General features: G+C 45.0%; 1 protein-coding gene and 1 non-coding gene across 2 annotated transcripts in view; both read left to right on the plus strand.

The window, feature by feature from the left end:
• The window catches only part of LOC131294454 (bifunctional heparan sulfate N-deacetylase/N-sulfotransferase), a 40,087-nt gene extending 27,491 nt beyond the window's left edge, over nucleotides 1–12,596 (plus strand). The window contains exons 3-5 of the mRNA XM_058322501.1: nucleotides 8,710–10,558; nucleotides 10,626–10,975; nucleotides 11,044–12,596. Coding sequence (XP_058178484.1) covers nucleotides 8,710–10,558; nucleotides 10,626–10,975; nucleotides 11,044–11,146 — 2,302 coding nt within the window. The 3' untranslated portion in view covers nucleotides 11,147–12,596. The remainder of the gene's footprint in view (nucleotides 1–8,709; nucleotides 10,559–10,625; nucleotides 10,976–11,043) is intronic.
• On the plus strand, nucleotides 849–920 carry Trnah-gug (transfer RNA histidin (anticodon GUG)). Its single transcript has one exon. It is a non-coding gene; the product is annotated as a tRNA-His (tRNA).
• Nucleotides 12,597–15,216: the final 2,620 nt, after the last annotated feature.

Here is a 15,216-nt window from a genome sequence, read left to right on the forward strand (position 1 = left end):
CACACATTGCACCTTTTGCAGCATAATGATGAGTTGGCGCGTATTTACCGCCGCACTTTCGCACTTTACCTTAACTTTGTCTGCTAGGGTTTTCGGTTCGCTTTTTCATTTATCCACCAACCATGCCGTTGAAATCGATTGTAAACATCGTGACGGAAAATAAAATAAACAAATTGGAGTGGAACACTGCAGCGAGTTGAATGAATTCGGCTTGGACAGTTCCTTTCTTTCCAATCACTCGTCGGTAACTCGCGACGGGAGGTTTAAGAAATTCATTCAAACCTGAATGGAAGATTGTTTATTTATAGCTTGCTTTTCCACCCCCTCCACGTTTACGTTCAAGCGCGATGTTTTTTGAACGACCTTCATTTTAAAACCAGCGATTTGCGAACCTGATCAACTTATTTCACTCGAGTTTGAAATGGCGCTGTGAGCAAGTTAATAACTGTTTTCTTGTGACAAATATTTTTTTTCCTTCAAGTGTACTTAAAGTACATATGCTCACGGTTATTTTTAATTTAAAACCTTTATTTGGTTATTTTTGTTACATTAACTAGTCAACTAAACAAAAGCGTGCATTAGTCATGCATTTCTTATCACCAAGAAATGTTAGAAAATTTAGTTTGAAAGTTGACTAAGTTCAACCTATCATTGCTATGTTGTGGTACGCTCGTTCCCCACTTCCATATTGTTCATGCATCGTTCCAGTTTGGTGGGGACCATTCACTTGAGTCAGTTGTTTTTCGCTGCTCCCCATTTCGCGGTGGGGTGTTTATTGAACCGATTTTCGTAAAATTGAAAAGCTGGAGCTTGCATTTTAGCTTTCTTTTTTCAAGTTGCCCCAAACAGCCGTGATCGTCTAGTGGTTAGGACCCTACGTTGTGGCCGTAGTAACCCAGGTTCGAATCCTGGTCACGGCAGTGTTACATTGAAAAAAACACTGTCACGGAATGGGGGGAGCCATAGTGTACTATTTTTGCTTATGTAGCATTAAACCATTGTCGAGTTTTTGGAAATAAAAATCTGAACCTACTGTCCCTAATTAATTTTAAACCGACGTAAAAATACCAATGATGCCTCTAAATTCAAAGGGTCTTTGTCATGTTTAATTTCACATGTAATAAATATTGTTTGGAATTACTCATGTTTGGTTGATTTAAGCTTTTCATTCATACTGCTTTGAGCCATTTATTTTAAGCCGCTGTTGTTGTGTTGGCGTTATTATTCGACGAATTTATTTTGCTCATACAGTTTTTCGATTGCATTGCTGCCTTTCACTGGAATCCTGATTATGGCAGTGGTTGTACTCTCTGAAAATACTGTCATGGAAGGGTGTGAACAAATATTATTATTGTTTTTAACCCTAAATAATCGTTTAGAATATTTGTTGCTCGTGCCCCAAAACCGAAGTATAAAATCCAAGTCAAAAAAAAATGTTTACTTTAACAACCTTCCGTTCGAACGATCCTGTTCATATTATCCAATTATAAAGGTGGTTCAATTGAGTTATCATTATGAAAAGTGTTTTGAACTTCGTGTGTTTAGAGTGGCAGCTCGTTGCCGTGGAAAATGCATCGCGAAACCATATAAAAGTCATTACTTTCAACTTCACCGATTAATTAATACCACACACACACCACACGTACTGCTCACTGAACATATTTGTTTATTGATTATTGATTTTTAACCTCGGGATGTTGGTTTTTTTTCCTCGCGAATTTTATCGACGGCAAAGGCCTCTTTTCAACCCCTACAATGTACGCCCTTTGATGTCCCACTCCCGAACCATCAACGCGTCGCATCCGGTCGAGACCTTCCTCTGTTCTGCTAAAAACACTCAATTAAGCTGCACGTTACATGCCGGTGGCACACATTGTACACTCCATTAACAGCATTGGTTGGGATTTAATTTTGCGCCCATCCAAAACGAGACTCCTCGGTCCTCCCCTTGTGCCATCGTTCGTTGGGCTTGTTCCGTCCTCTCGTTGAATTTTAATTCCGATTCATCAACATTCCGTCGGACATCATCATGCGATGGCAGCCAAGAATGGTCGTACATTACGATGGTCCCGAGCGTTCCGTCACAAGGATTGTCGGGCGGGGGTTTCACTTGCTTATTAGCATCATAATTATTTAATGAAAATAGAAAGGATTTTTTTTGGTTCGCATTTGTGAATGCAGAAAATTCCGTGCGTTAATTGTGGATAATAAAAAAAGTTTTTAGTTCTCTACGAAACTATGACCTAAGTATCACAAAATTTTGTCCCTCACTGTGGTTCTGATTGATTTCATAAACTGCTCCCGCGGCAAAGGAAATGCAAAAAGTAAAACACCACTCTGCCGGCCATCATCATCACGCGGTCATGTGCGGGACGCTCCGAAAGGAGCTTAATAAAACTATCCCTGTCATCTTATTACATGGCAGGCTACGCGATCGATATATCGACAAGCGCCTGTAATTGAATTGTAGGCAAACCGATCCCCTAGCCTTACAACCACCACCAACCGGGAAGGGTCGTGGCCGCGGTTGCATTAATGCATTCCATTTATCCCGCGCCATCGGGGCACGTTTTTCACGCGAAAAAAGCATGAGGAAGGCGAGTGAAGAAGAGGGTGGATGTCATTCCGGCTGGCTCGACATTGGACATTGTCCGGTCTTTTTCTCGTGTCCTCGGACAACTCCGGTTTGTTAACCACGACAAAAGTATCTGCTGTGAAGGGAAAATTGGAAACTCACACTTTATTATAACTTTTTTTTTCGTTTGCATCCAGTTGGTTAGTGAACAGAAGCAAGAGTATAGGAATGTCAACCCGTATAGGAAGTAACTTTTGTTTTAGTAATAAAACAAATACTCATAATTGTTACTTATTTTATCTATCAGCATAAAACGTTCTTCACAAGCTAAAATACAAGTCAATTCAGTTACATGATTGGAAGTCAACTTTTTGGTATTTAAGAACACAAGTTACCTGCTTTGAATAATTGAGATAGCAGCGTTTATAATCAACCTAATACACACACGTCCGTGAGGAATTTTTCCAAACAGAAGTCAATTGTATTTATTAGGTACATAAGCAAACCATAGAAATTCTTGGGCGAATTGGTCAATAAGGATGTGAGTGTTAGTTCTAAAGAATTATTTAACGATACATTCTCCTTTCTTTGCTAAATTCTGACAGCTAGCGTTAGTGAAGGGATATGTTTGTTACATTAACAAGTGACAATAACTATGGATAAGTGAGGAATAGAAAAGACAGGCATTCACATAACTTAGTAGATAAATTATGATAGAACAGACTTGTTTATGAGCTCGAGCTTACCGAAAACACCTTTTTTTTTTATTTCCCCATGACAACTGTCACTACATTACCATACCCTAGGAATGTATGTGTGTGTAGGTACTCCAAGGCAAGTTGTTTGTCAAGCTTACTTCTTCTTAGGCCAGGCACCTCTTTTCACGACAGTATTTAACCCTCGTTCACTCTGAAGTGTGTCGTTGCTGGCAGAGGAATATATCTTTCACGGTTTGGTCCCTTTGCCACCGGAACCGGCCAACCCAGCTTGGCCAACAGTTCCAACCAGACGAGACTATCGGATGTTACTTCATACTCTTCTATTTGTATTTTTTTTTTTGTCCCCGTTGCCGAAGATGCGCCGGACATCGTTTGTCTTCTCGCTCTCCACCAGTTCATATAGTGGCGCAATAGCGAAACCACGCGGCGACAATAACCAAGCGCAGCACGACGGCGATAACACCCCACCCTGCTCCGGTGGTGGAAAAAAGGACCTCCGCATCGCAGAGATAGGGAAACGAGGAAAGAGGAAAGACGACGATGTACGAATCGTGAACAAGCGTTTGCGTTGTTTATAGATACGTATCAAATCCATGTTCTTATGTCTGGCGCGGTCTTCGGTCTGGGTGGGGGGGATTGCCCACCCGGATCGGTGGCGCTTGATGCTACCGGCGTTACACGACCACACGATCCTCTCGGAGGGAAGACTCTTGCCCGGGAGGTTGGTATAAATGTGTCATGAAAAATGATAGGCTTGCCATTTTTCAAATTATAAAAGGAGCCACCTTCGTTTCGGACCGAGGTGGATTCCGTTCGTGTCTGCTCTCGACGCTTTACTTCCTTCGTTTTTATCTTTGCCACTGCGTGAGTTGTGTGTGTGTGTGTGTTTGCCCGGGTGCGCCGTCCACGATGGATTGCCGGACGATGTTGGATGGACACGGGATACTGTTGACAGGCGAAGCGACCGATGGCGAATTATTCATGTTTATGGCATGTAGATTGGGAGAAGTTTTCCACTAAAAGATGACCAAATGGAAACGGTTTTATTATTCTCCTGTCACTCGTTCGGAATGTTTTCCGCGCACCGAACAAGAGATTGAGTGCGTGCTCGGAGGCTTCGGGATGTGAAATAAATATACTTCTTTTTTATAGGAAAGAAGACGAACATAACTGCCCGAAACTATCGGCTGATATGTAATAAAAAAGGAAGTTATGTCCATATCCACTTCCCTTTTCATTGGTCGACTATTTACGATAGGCTTATCCCAATGATTCGCAGCTTTAAGATCTAAATAATTTAAAATTTTATTACTTCGACAGTAAAAAGACTCTCGTTTTGCGACAGGACCTTTGCGTTGGCCATTAGGAACAAAATTAGAAAAGAAGGAAGCACTCACGCACAGAATCGTAATGGAAACTAATGGTGTTGATCTTTGTCTTGGAAGTATAAAGAAGTGCTTTTAAAGGAGCGCGTTTGTAGATCGTTCGCTTTTTCGTCTTTGCCTGCGGAACACGCGATCCGCGACGTTCCACTTCGAGGGGCAGAGGTTGGTCGGTAGCTCGCTAGCCGGGTAAAGAAGAAAACCCTGAGTGTGTCCCAGCTCATCGAAACGGGTAGAAGAAAATTATAAAAAAAAAAATAACAGACGCAACGCCTCGGGAGTAGCTTTTGATGCCCTTTTTCGCGCGGAGGTGTGATTAATTACGAACTACTTAATTAACATAAATCTACCTTTCGCATGGATCAACCGCGTTGAGGAAGGGCTAGGGAAGTAGATTGTGAGTGGAGAGGGGTCTGAAAAAGTGCTCCCTTTTATCATCCCTTAGTTCCACTCCTCCCCCGGGGGGGTGACCTTACTTTGCATCATCATCATCATCATCATCACCATCTTCGTCCTTTTTACTTACCTTGCGCTCCGGTTTCCCTCCAGCGGTAACTCCTTCGTTGCTTGGGCAAGGATGGATGTACTTTTAGCTTAATCATCGCCACCCACCACGACGTTGGAAAATCATCGCCCATCGGTATCGGCGCTTCGGTGGAGGAGGTAGTTTTCCCTTGGGTGGGAAAAATTGCACCAAAAACCCCCGTTAACACTTGCGAAAGAAGATGGACGGGTTGGGATCTGCGTGACAGCGAGGTGGGGGAGGTGCTTAATAGTGTTGGAAAAAAAACGTGAAATGCGCGAGCACTCAATTAGCATAATAATAAATCAAAACTTTCCCATTGACACCCCGGCGCTGCTGACCGGCGAAAACGTCCGGAGCTGTCAGGTTCATTTGAAAGCTTTTCCGTTTTTGTAACGTTTCATTTGCATTTCGTGGGCGGAAAGGATGCAGCACATCGGGCCGAACACTCGTTTTGATGTTGGTGGTGTAGGGGCAGAGGGTGCGGTCGATCATTAGAGGATATGTTTGCAAGCGTTTGAACATGTCCAACGGTGGTGGATGGGTCTCTTTTGTTTTTTACTTTACTATTTTAATATAATGCACGCTGTTGACGCTTGTCGAACATAAAAGCCCCTTTATTACAGCGATGTTGTACATGCAAGTATGCGATCGGCGTTAATTATGGTTTATGCTGTCACTGTTTGATGACCGCGTTTTTTTTTTGCAATTTGTGTTTCATTTAATTGCTTGTTGGGTGGTTGTTTATTGGTGAAATCGGATATAAGCGTTGTAGGATTGTCTACTAATTATATTGAAAATTTATTGTTAATGAGCTAACAAGCTTTAAAAATTATATTTCCTTTGATCACTTTGACGTAGAATCGCATTGTTATTCGCTTGGAATTAGTATGAATTTTGTTCAAAATTATGTCAGTATAATGATCGCTTAAATTAATATGTGTTCGTTATCGTTGAATTTTCTGACAATCTCTGTTACAGAAAAAAATAACCAAATTACGAAAGAACCATAAAACAAATTTGATATTTTCATACTAGGTTTAATAAATTTTCATACTAGGTTTTTTTTTCAAATTTAACACAAGATTTGCAGCGAGTTAACAAATGTCGTTAGCGAAGTAATCAGAGACCAAACTCCACCTTTAAAGTTAAGCTTTGTACAAACTTTAACGCCCGGAAAAACTCCCGATGGCCTACACACATTCTTTACGAAGCTTATTTATTCGCATACATATGAGCCGCCAGGGTTTGTCCTTCAGCCCTCAGCCCTTTGCGTCCTCTCCGAGCGCATATGAAAACTGCACGCAGTTAATCTGCATCGGCTGGATTTATGGCATGTTTCCATCCTTCCAACCCCGTCATCAGCTTCCCTTCTCTTGACATCGCAACCCGTTCTGTTTACGGTGGCGGTCTTCACCTGAATTATGGTCAACCGATGGCCTCCGGTTAGCAGCCTGGTGGGCATACTGTATGTTATCCTTGGGCTCATGTTGCCTACCGGCGCGGGATAGTGGAACCCACCGCCCAGAAGGACTTCAAAACTTCCGGGCTAACAATGTTGATTTGCGTGCCTCGCAGGCAGCATTTCGCTGCCGAGACACAAGGCACAAGGAAACCGAAACCAATGGGGGAGGGAGAGACACCAGAGACGGCGTGAGAAGAAGTTGCGGGAGATGAAACATTTTAATGCCGACACAGACATAATAATTTCCAGACCGGCAAAACTCCTCGGAATGGGGAAGAAATGAACAGGAGTTCCTAGTCGCCACTAAGTGTCGACCGGAGATGAAGTGAAGACGCTCCCCCCTCCCCTCTTGCCTGCTTCGAAAGACGAGACACATGTATGCGCAAAAGAAGATCCTGCTGAATTAATTGCATACACTGGCGTAACCCTCTCGACGGGCTAAAGACGGACCACGACCGGAACGGGACTGGATACGGAATGGAGATTCGGAGAAGCTTTTGTAAGCTGCACACACACACACAAAACACACAGCTGGGTACCGCCGGGTCTGGGTTGGAAACCGTTGTCCGCCGGGTAAGGATATGACAGGCGGAAAGTAATTTTGAGTTGGGCCAGCTCCGGTGAAAATGTCATTAATATTCGAGCAAATGGAAAACATCCCCCATCGTTGAGGAGGGGTTTAGGACGTCGCCTCTTCCAGTTGCATATCTATCGTTTTTCCCGAAGACATAATTCATCGTCCAGTTACGGCACTGACCATAAGAAGAATGGAGATTAATCTCGTTATGTCTCCATTGCCGATGGCGATGTGTGTGGGTGTATGTGTGTGTGAATAGACCGAACGGGGCGTTGCGTGATAAATCATTTCCCAGAACTGACGGAATGGAAATGTAGGGAAATTGAAACGTTCAGGTGTAGTGACATATTTAAATACCTTTTACATGTGATACGGTGACCGTCATCGTTATCTTTCCGACTACCATTTCCCGTTCGTGGCGAATCATTCTTAAAACGGAACGGATTCGAGATTCTGCGAAGTACTTCAATCCGTTTATGCGACGATTTTCCCTATTTAATACGGTTTTGTTTTTTACTTTAAAATGCGATAATAAAAGACTGATGTTCCATTCAAGCCCAGACTTGAAAGTACTTTACGCTTACAAAACTAAAGAGCAGTGCGTTATGGCCATGCTTTTTCGTTTTAAAATTTTCACTTTTCGAGAACACTTTAGAATACTAAACAACAGGGTTTCATTATCAAGCAGAATTATTCAGTCTGGGTAGCAAACTGTAGCCCCGTTACTTCATCATTTAAAATGTTTTGAACTCCTATTAAATAATGAACAAAATAAAACAATAAAACAAATTTGTCAGGCTGCTTATGCATTGCAACAAAATTATCAAAAAACGATATGTGCAACAATATATGTAAAACATGAGGAAAAAATCAAAATTAATTAAAATGATATTTTAATACCTTTTTGACGGGGAACGGACATTGCTGAACGTTGCTGATGGGTTAATGGTAGCGTTAAAATAATGATTCACAAAAACTATGATTCGTAATGATTCGTTAAAACTAAAACATCACAAGTTCATACGAAAAACAAACTGTAAAATATACAATAGAAGATTTATTCTCTGTGAAACAAGAACGATGTAACATGGGCGGCCAAATGGAGCAAATAAAATTCCTCATTTCCCAGAAGCATCCTTGAAGCAGAAAAAAACCATTGAATCAGTGTTCAATATATTAATTTCAACATACCGGAGCAAAACAAAAAAATGCCTACAAAACCACCGGATTGTGGTTTCCGGTCCGTCGAATCGGTGGCCACCAATCGGTGCGTTTTGGTCAACGCCGCCCCGCAAACGACGTGCGTAATTTCCCCCATCGGCGGGAAAAGGGGAAACCACTAATTCATCCCACGTACCGCAAAACATTCCTTCTGAAGTTCTATCCGATCGTGTTCGCTTCATGGAAACCATTGTATTGCGTCATTTAATGTGTTTTTTTCTTTATCCTTTTTTTCTCTCCTTCAAAGGTACAAAGTGGAAGTGGCTGGCAAGAGCCTTCCAGTGCTGACGAACCAGGACAAGGGCCGGTACGGTGTGATCGTGTTCGAAAACCTGGACAAGTATCTGAACATGGACAACTGGAACCGGCAGCTGCTGGACAAGTACTGCCGGGACTACTCGGTCGGCATCATTGGGTTCGTGAGTCCGAGCGAGGAGACGCTGGTCGGGGCGCAGCTGCGCGGATTCCCGCTGTACGTGCACACGAACCTACGGCTGCGGGACGCCAGCCTCAACCCGGGTTCGCCCGTGCTGCGGCTGACCCGTGCCGGCGATACGGCCTGGGGTCCGCTGCCCGGCAACGATTGGGCCATCTTCCAGCACAACCACAGCGGATACGAACCGCTCGAGTGGGCCCAGAAGAACGTGTTGGACTACCCGACCGATGGGGTCGCGCAGCCACCGCTGGCGACCGTCCTACAGGATCACGGCCAGCTCGACGGCATCCAGCGGATACTGTTCGGCTCGGGGTTAAAGTTCTGGTTGCATCGGTTGCTGTTCCTCGACTCGCTGTCTTACCTTAGCCACGGGCAGCTCAGTTTGAACCTGGAACGGCGCATCCTGCTCGATATCGACGACATATTTGTGGGTGAGAAAGGCACCCGGCTTAAACCGGACGATGTGCACGCGCTCATTGCAACGCAGAACCGCATCGGTGAGATGGTGCCCGGGTTTCGGTTCAACCTGGGCTTCTCCGGCAAGTACTTCCACCATGGCACGCACGAGGAAAATCTCGGAGATGACATGCTGCTTCGCAATGTGGGACAGTTCAATTGGTTTTCCCACATGTGGAACCATCAGCAGCCACACCTGTACGACAACGTAACGCAGCTGATGAACGATATGATGCTGAACAAGGACTTTGCCAAGGAGCACGGCATCCCGACCGATTCGGGGTATTCGGTGTCGCCACACCACTCGGGTGTCTATCCAGCGCACGAGGTTCTCTATACCGCGTGGAAGAAGGTGTGGAACATCAAGGTTACCTCAACCGAAGAGTATCCACATCTACGACCGGCCCGGCTACGCCGAGGGTTCATCCATCGGAACATTATGGTGCTGCCACGGCAGACCTGCGGTCTGTTTACGCACACGATCTGCATCGACAGTTATCCGGGCGGTCGGGACAAGCTGGACGAGTCGATCAGGGGTGGCGAACTGTTCCAGACGATCGTGTACAACCCGATCAACATCTTCATGACACACATGTCCAACTACGGCAACGATCGGCTCGCATTGTACACGTTCGAGTCGGTGATCAAGTTCCTTCGCTGCTGGACCAACCTGAACCTCACCTCCGTTCCGCCCCTCAAACTCGGCGAGCTGTACTTCCGACTGCACCCGGAGGAGCGTGATCCGATCTGGGGCAACCCAGCGGACGATCCACGGCACGCAAAGATTTGGGCTGGCAATAAGCGGCGCACTACGCTCCCGAAACTGCTCGGCCTTGGCCCACAGAAGACGGGCTCGACGGCGTTCTACACGTTTCTTAGCATGCACCCGGCCGTGGCCAGCAACCTACCGAACTCGGACACGTTCGAGGAGATACAGTTCTTCAACGGGAACAACTACTACCGGGGGCTCGATTGGTACTTGAACTTTTTCCCCCTCCAACCGAACGACACCGACGATAAGTTTATGTTCGAAAAGTCGGCCACCTACTTCGACGGTGAGCTGGTGCCGAGGCGCGCCCACGCCCTGCTTCCGAAGGCGCAGCTGGTCACCATACTGATCTCGCCGGCGAAGCGAGCCTACTCCTGGTACCAGCACATAAAGGCGCACGGTGATCCGATCGCAAACAACTATAGCTTTTATCAGGTAAATCGCTTCGCAAAACCTTCGTTCGATTGTGTTCTAACATTCGCTTTTGTGTCTGTCTTTTTAGGTTATCACTGCCTCCGAGGGGGAACCGAAAGCCCTACGCGATTTGCGCAATCGATGTCTCAACCCGGGCAAGTACGCACAGCACCTCGAGCGCTGGCTAGCGTGCTACCCCCAACAGCAGCTGTACATCATCGACGGCGAGCAGCTCAAGTCGAACCCGGTTACCGTGATGATGGACCTGCAGCGCTTCCTAAAACTGCCCCTGTTCGACTACAGCCAGCACCTACGATTCGACAATAAGAAAGGTTTCTACTGCCAGGTGGTGTCGGAGAACCGGAACAAATGTCTCGGCAAATCTAAAGGCCGCCAGTATCCACCGATGGACGACCGGAGTGCTAAAATGCTGCAAAAGTGTGTAGAATGAGTTTTACGCTACGAGTCGATTTGATTATCGGCATTTACCCTTCCTTCCGTTGCAGGTATTATCGCATTCACAACCAAGCGCTGGTGAAACTGTTGAAAAAGCTCGGTTCGCGACCCATTCCCCAGTGGCTGAAGGAGGACCTTTCGGTGACATCTTAACGAACGATTCGATGCCGACGGGAGTCGTAGAGGAAAGTGAACATTGGACTGTACTAGTGGCCACATTGCCGATGGGAATGGTCCGGTGTGTAAAGTAACAAAAGGGAAAGGAAATGCGTGATAGATGCGGGTAACCGGTGGTTAAACATAGCATCCATTAGCGGAAGGGATATGATACTGTAAAGCTTGTAAAAAAAACACTGTGCGTAACGTTTCAAACAGGTACTACTGTAGGCAAGTTTAAGTTAAGCGCAATCGCCCCGATTAGTCAAAGCCGAATCATTAGTAGGATTCGCAGTGAAATATGGTTTTATAGTATTGACGATCGATGCCTTTTCGAGCGTTAGTTTTGTTTTTCGGTTAAATGACTGATCAACCTGCCAAACCGCTCGTTTTACACAAACCATAAAATATTAGTCCTGACGATTCTTTGTCGCGTGAATGAAGAAAATTAGCTTTAGCTACAGAAATAACGCATACTGACGGGTAAATAGCTCAACAGAATAATTTTAGTTTACAAGCCACTTACAAGCGTGTGTAATATGTTTTAAAGCACACTGTCGACCATTCATATTGTTTGAACCAAGTGCTTTACCTACAGCTCACACACTAAAAGCAATCAAAGCAACCGGTACGGTGTCCTGGATCGATGTCCTGGAAAAGCTTCGAATGAAAAAGCTTCTTCAAGTTCATACAAGCTTCGTAAATGCGTCAGCGAGACCGGAAGCTTTGGCTTGCTCCTTAGCCATAATTTGTAGCGGTAGGATTTTATATTATTTGTTAAACTCCACTCGTTAGTATCACGGTTCAATGAACTTATTACTAACATTAAACCAATCAAATGGCCACTATTTGTTTAACAAAAGTTTAGTTTAAACGATAGTTCGTTGAGGGGCAGCTTTGACCCGTCATGCATTACTGTTAAGGCGAATGCATCGGAATGCGAGCAAAGCGTTAGTACTTAGCGTGTCACGATAAAACGCCTCGTTCCATTGATTTGTTTCACCCACATCTAAGATACTTAACAGCTCTTGAACAGTGTTGGTCAATAAATAGAAATAATGCTAGCGGCGCAGATATGTCCAGTACGAACAACTACCTTCTTCACAAAGAATGAAAATATAATGCTTTAGGGAAGAAAGAGAAAAAAATTCCCCAATAAAACAAAAAAAAACTAAGATATCAATTATAAATGCTTCAGGATTTATGTGAGAGGGTGAACTTTAAGAGAGAAGAAATATACCAAAAAAAAGATTCAACAAATCAGGACCTCGTCAGTCTGGAAAACCTAAAGCAAATAATCAACATATCGAAATTCCCAGCAACACACAGCAAGAGAGTAAATAATTATATGTCCAAATTCCCGTACACCGGTCAGAGGAAGGAACAAAAGCAAACGATTTTGTGTTGTGAGTCAGATGCTAAAAGAGTTGATAGTAAATCAACATGAATTATTTCGGCTTGCAGTTTCGGGTGCTTGATAGTGAAGATGGTTTGAACAGAATCTAATGCTTGTAAGCAACGCATTGGCATTGAAAGGGCCATCAACCTACAAAGAACGAGAGAGACAGAGCTTTTAATCGCTGTGGAGGGACGAAGTTATTTTCCCGGAGTGTAGAAAAACGGGATGAACGATCCTTGATTACTGTTCCGTGATGTGAATACAATAATACAAGTATTGAACTAACATGTAAGCGTGTCTCCGCAATGGTCCAACCGCGTTACGGTGAAGCATGTTGTTATACGATTTAGCGAACTTCCTGCAATGCGAGTGGCGAGTGTAAGTACTAGATAGGATCAAATGAAGTGACCTGGACTAACGTGAAAAGCATAACTAATGCGCCGGAATCCGATGAAGAAATGGAAATGAAGGATGGTTTAATTGAGCTATTTATAGTTAATTTTAAAATGCTTAGTAGACAGTTGGCAAACATCGAGACGCGAGCTGCAAACGGTCCCCGTGAACAAGTGAAACATTCATTTTGGCACCAGCAAACAACAAACACTTGTAAATAATGTCCAAAACAGAAGGCAATGCCGAAGCACATCGGGCGTAGGTTAAAGGCATCACGGTTAGCGGATGTTCCTGGCAGCTCCCAACGCGTAGATTGTAAGGATAGCGGGCGATAGTCAGACGCAGGAGTAATACGAGATTAAAATGCGATGAAAATTTAAAACAAGTTCAATCTTGACTTGAAATAAAACCTTAACGAAACCCGTGAATGTGAAAAGCGTGCATTTTCTTCTTTTCATCACCTGAAAGAACTGCATACTGTTAGGCCATGAAGTGGCCGTATCTTAACAATATTTTTGTTTCCGTTTATCCTGAACAATGTCAAGATTTCTGGGTGACGAAAAAGGCATAATTTTTCAGTTGATTTTACAGTCAACATGTGAAACGATTGGCTAAGGTAATGCATGAAGCTAAATGGGAATCCAATGTGGACCATGTGCTGGTAAAACAAGTAACCTAAAAGTGACTATTTTATGACTAAAGAGATTATTTTCCGAATAAATATGACGCTCCACGAAAAACGTGTCTTCTCGAATCATCGCTCTACCGTATCCCTGCTGGTAAAGCGGTAACAATTCAAACTGCCATAAACGCAGGTTAGCGCTGCACCTTGCACGGCAAGTTCGTCCACGCTTCAACGCTACCGTATAAACGCGCCGCACACCGGACGAACAAGCTGTCAAAGGGGCGCCCTTGTAAAATGTGCTAAAATAGCAAAACAAATCGTGCTGCCCAATCAGTACGGTACGGTGTTTAGCGCAGGAAAGGTCGTTCGAGGCGACCACACCACAGCAAGTGCGATTGCTTGTCAAGCAGGAGATTCCCTTGTACAATTTCACCTGAGCAGCGCAGGTGGTGTGAGAGGTGGGTTCGAGGGGCGAGGCAAAAGGTATCCGCGTTTTCACAGGCTCCGTAGCAGGTGTTGTTCCAGGAGTGTAGGAACCGGATGTGTTTAGGAGCTTTTCGTCCTTCCCGTGTGGGTGTGTGTGTGTGTGTGTTTTTGTGAATCAAATATCCTGTGGAATCCTAGTGTTTGCTCTAACAGAACGACCTGTAACGTGCGCGGTTTGAAGCGCTCCCATTGACCGTGAGTCATAGCTAAATTTTCTATTGCCATTTTGCGTAGGTGTTCGTTCGGGGGATACCAATAGTTTGTGGAGCAGGGAAGTGCGTTGTGCGTGAGACTGGGTGCAAACATTCTTCTTCCTTATGCGAGGCAGGATGGGCAAATCGTGGTCTGACATCTTCAACGTGAAGTAAACAGAAAAACCGCAGAACCACCACCAGCGGTAGTAGGGAAGCCAGCATCCATGCGCCGGGCACCGTCAGGCCCGCACCATCTTTGAATGTCTTTGTCCCGGGCAAAAAAGCCGGTCGCGCGAGGTTGTGCGAGCTCCCGACTGTCAAAACGGTTTGCTGTCCCGGACTGAAGTTGTTTCCGAGTTTGTGCGCGGTGCGGATGGTGCGGTCGGGTTTGTTCTTTTGGTTTGGGGAAGAAAAAAAACCAACGTGTTCGACGCGGAAATAGACAAAACTGGTGGAGATTGGGTAATCGTAGCAATCATCGACACACCGGCACAGAGCAAAGTTGGCAAAGTCGCCCTTGCGATAAGGGTGTGTGTGGAAGAAGGCATCACGACCGGGTGCGGAGAAACATCGTCGCCGATTGAAGCGGCTAAGAAAATCATGCTCCGTTACTCCGACGACGCTGCGGCAGCTGAAGAAACGTAGAATGTAAGAATCCCGCGACCGGTTTTTCGGCCGTGCGTGTTGGTGTGCGACCCCGCAGGAGAACACGCGCGACTTGCCAGCGAGAAATAGAACCGCGGAGTATGTATGGAGCGCAGAAGTGTTTCAGCCGAAAAAAAATAAAATAAAACCCCCCGGAGGAAGAAGGGAATGAAAAAGAACCATCCGCGGGTCGCATAGAAGTTTATCATGGGGCAGTGTGCGCGTGTGGGTATGTGTGTTGTTTTGTGCTGCGAGGTCAAATGGAAAGAAGCGAAGAAACAAGTATGCTGCCCGCGAATGTTTTGCGATGCGTCGTCTACTGCGA

The sequence above is a fragment of the Anopheles ziemanni genome, chromosome 2 (assembly GCF_943734765.1).
Source record: "Anopheles ziemanni chromosome 2, idAnoZiCoDA_A2_x.2, whole genome shotgun sequence".
Taxonomy (NCBI): Eukaryota; Metazoa; Arthropoda; class Insecta; order Diptera; family Culicidae; genus Anopheles; species Anopheles ziemanni.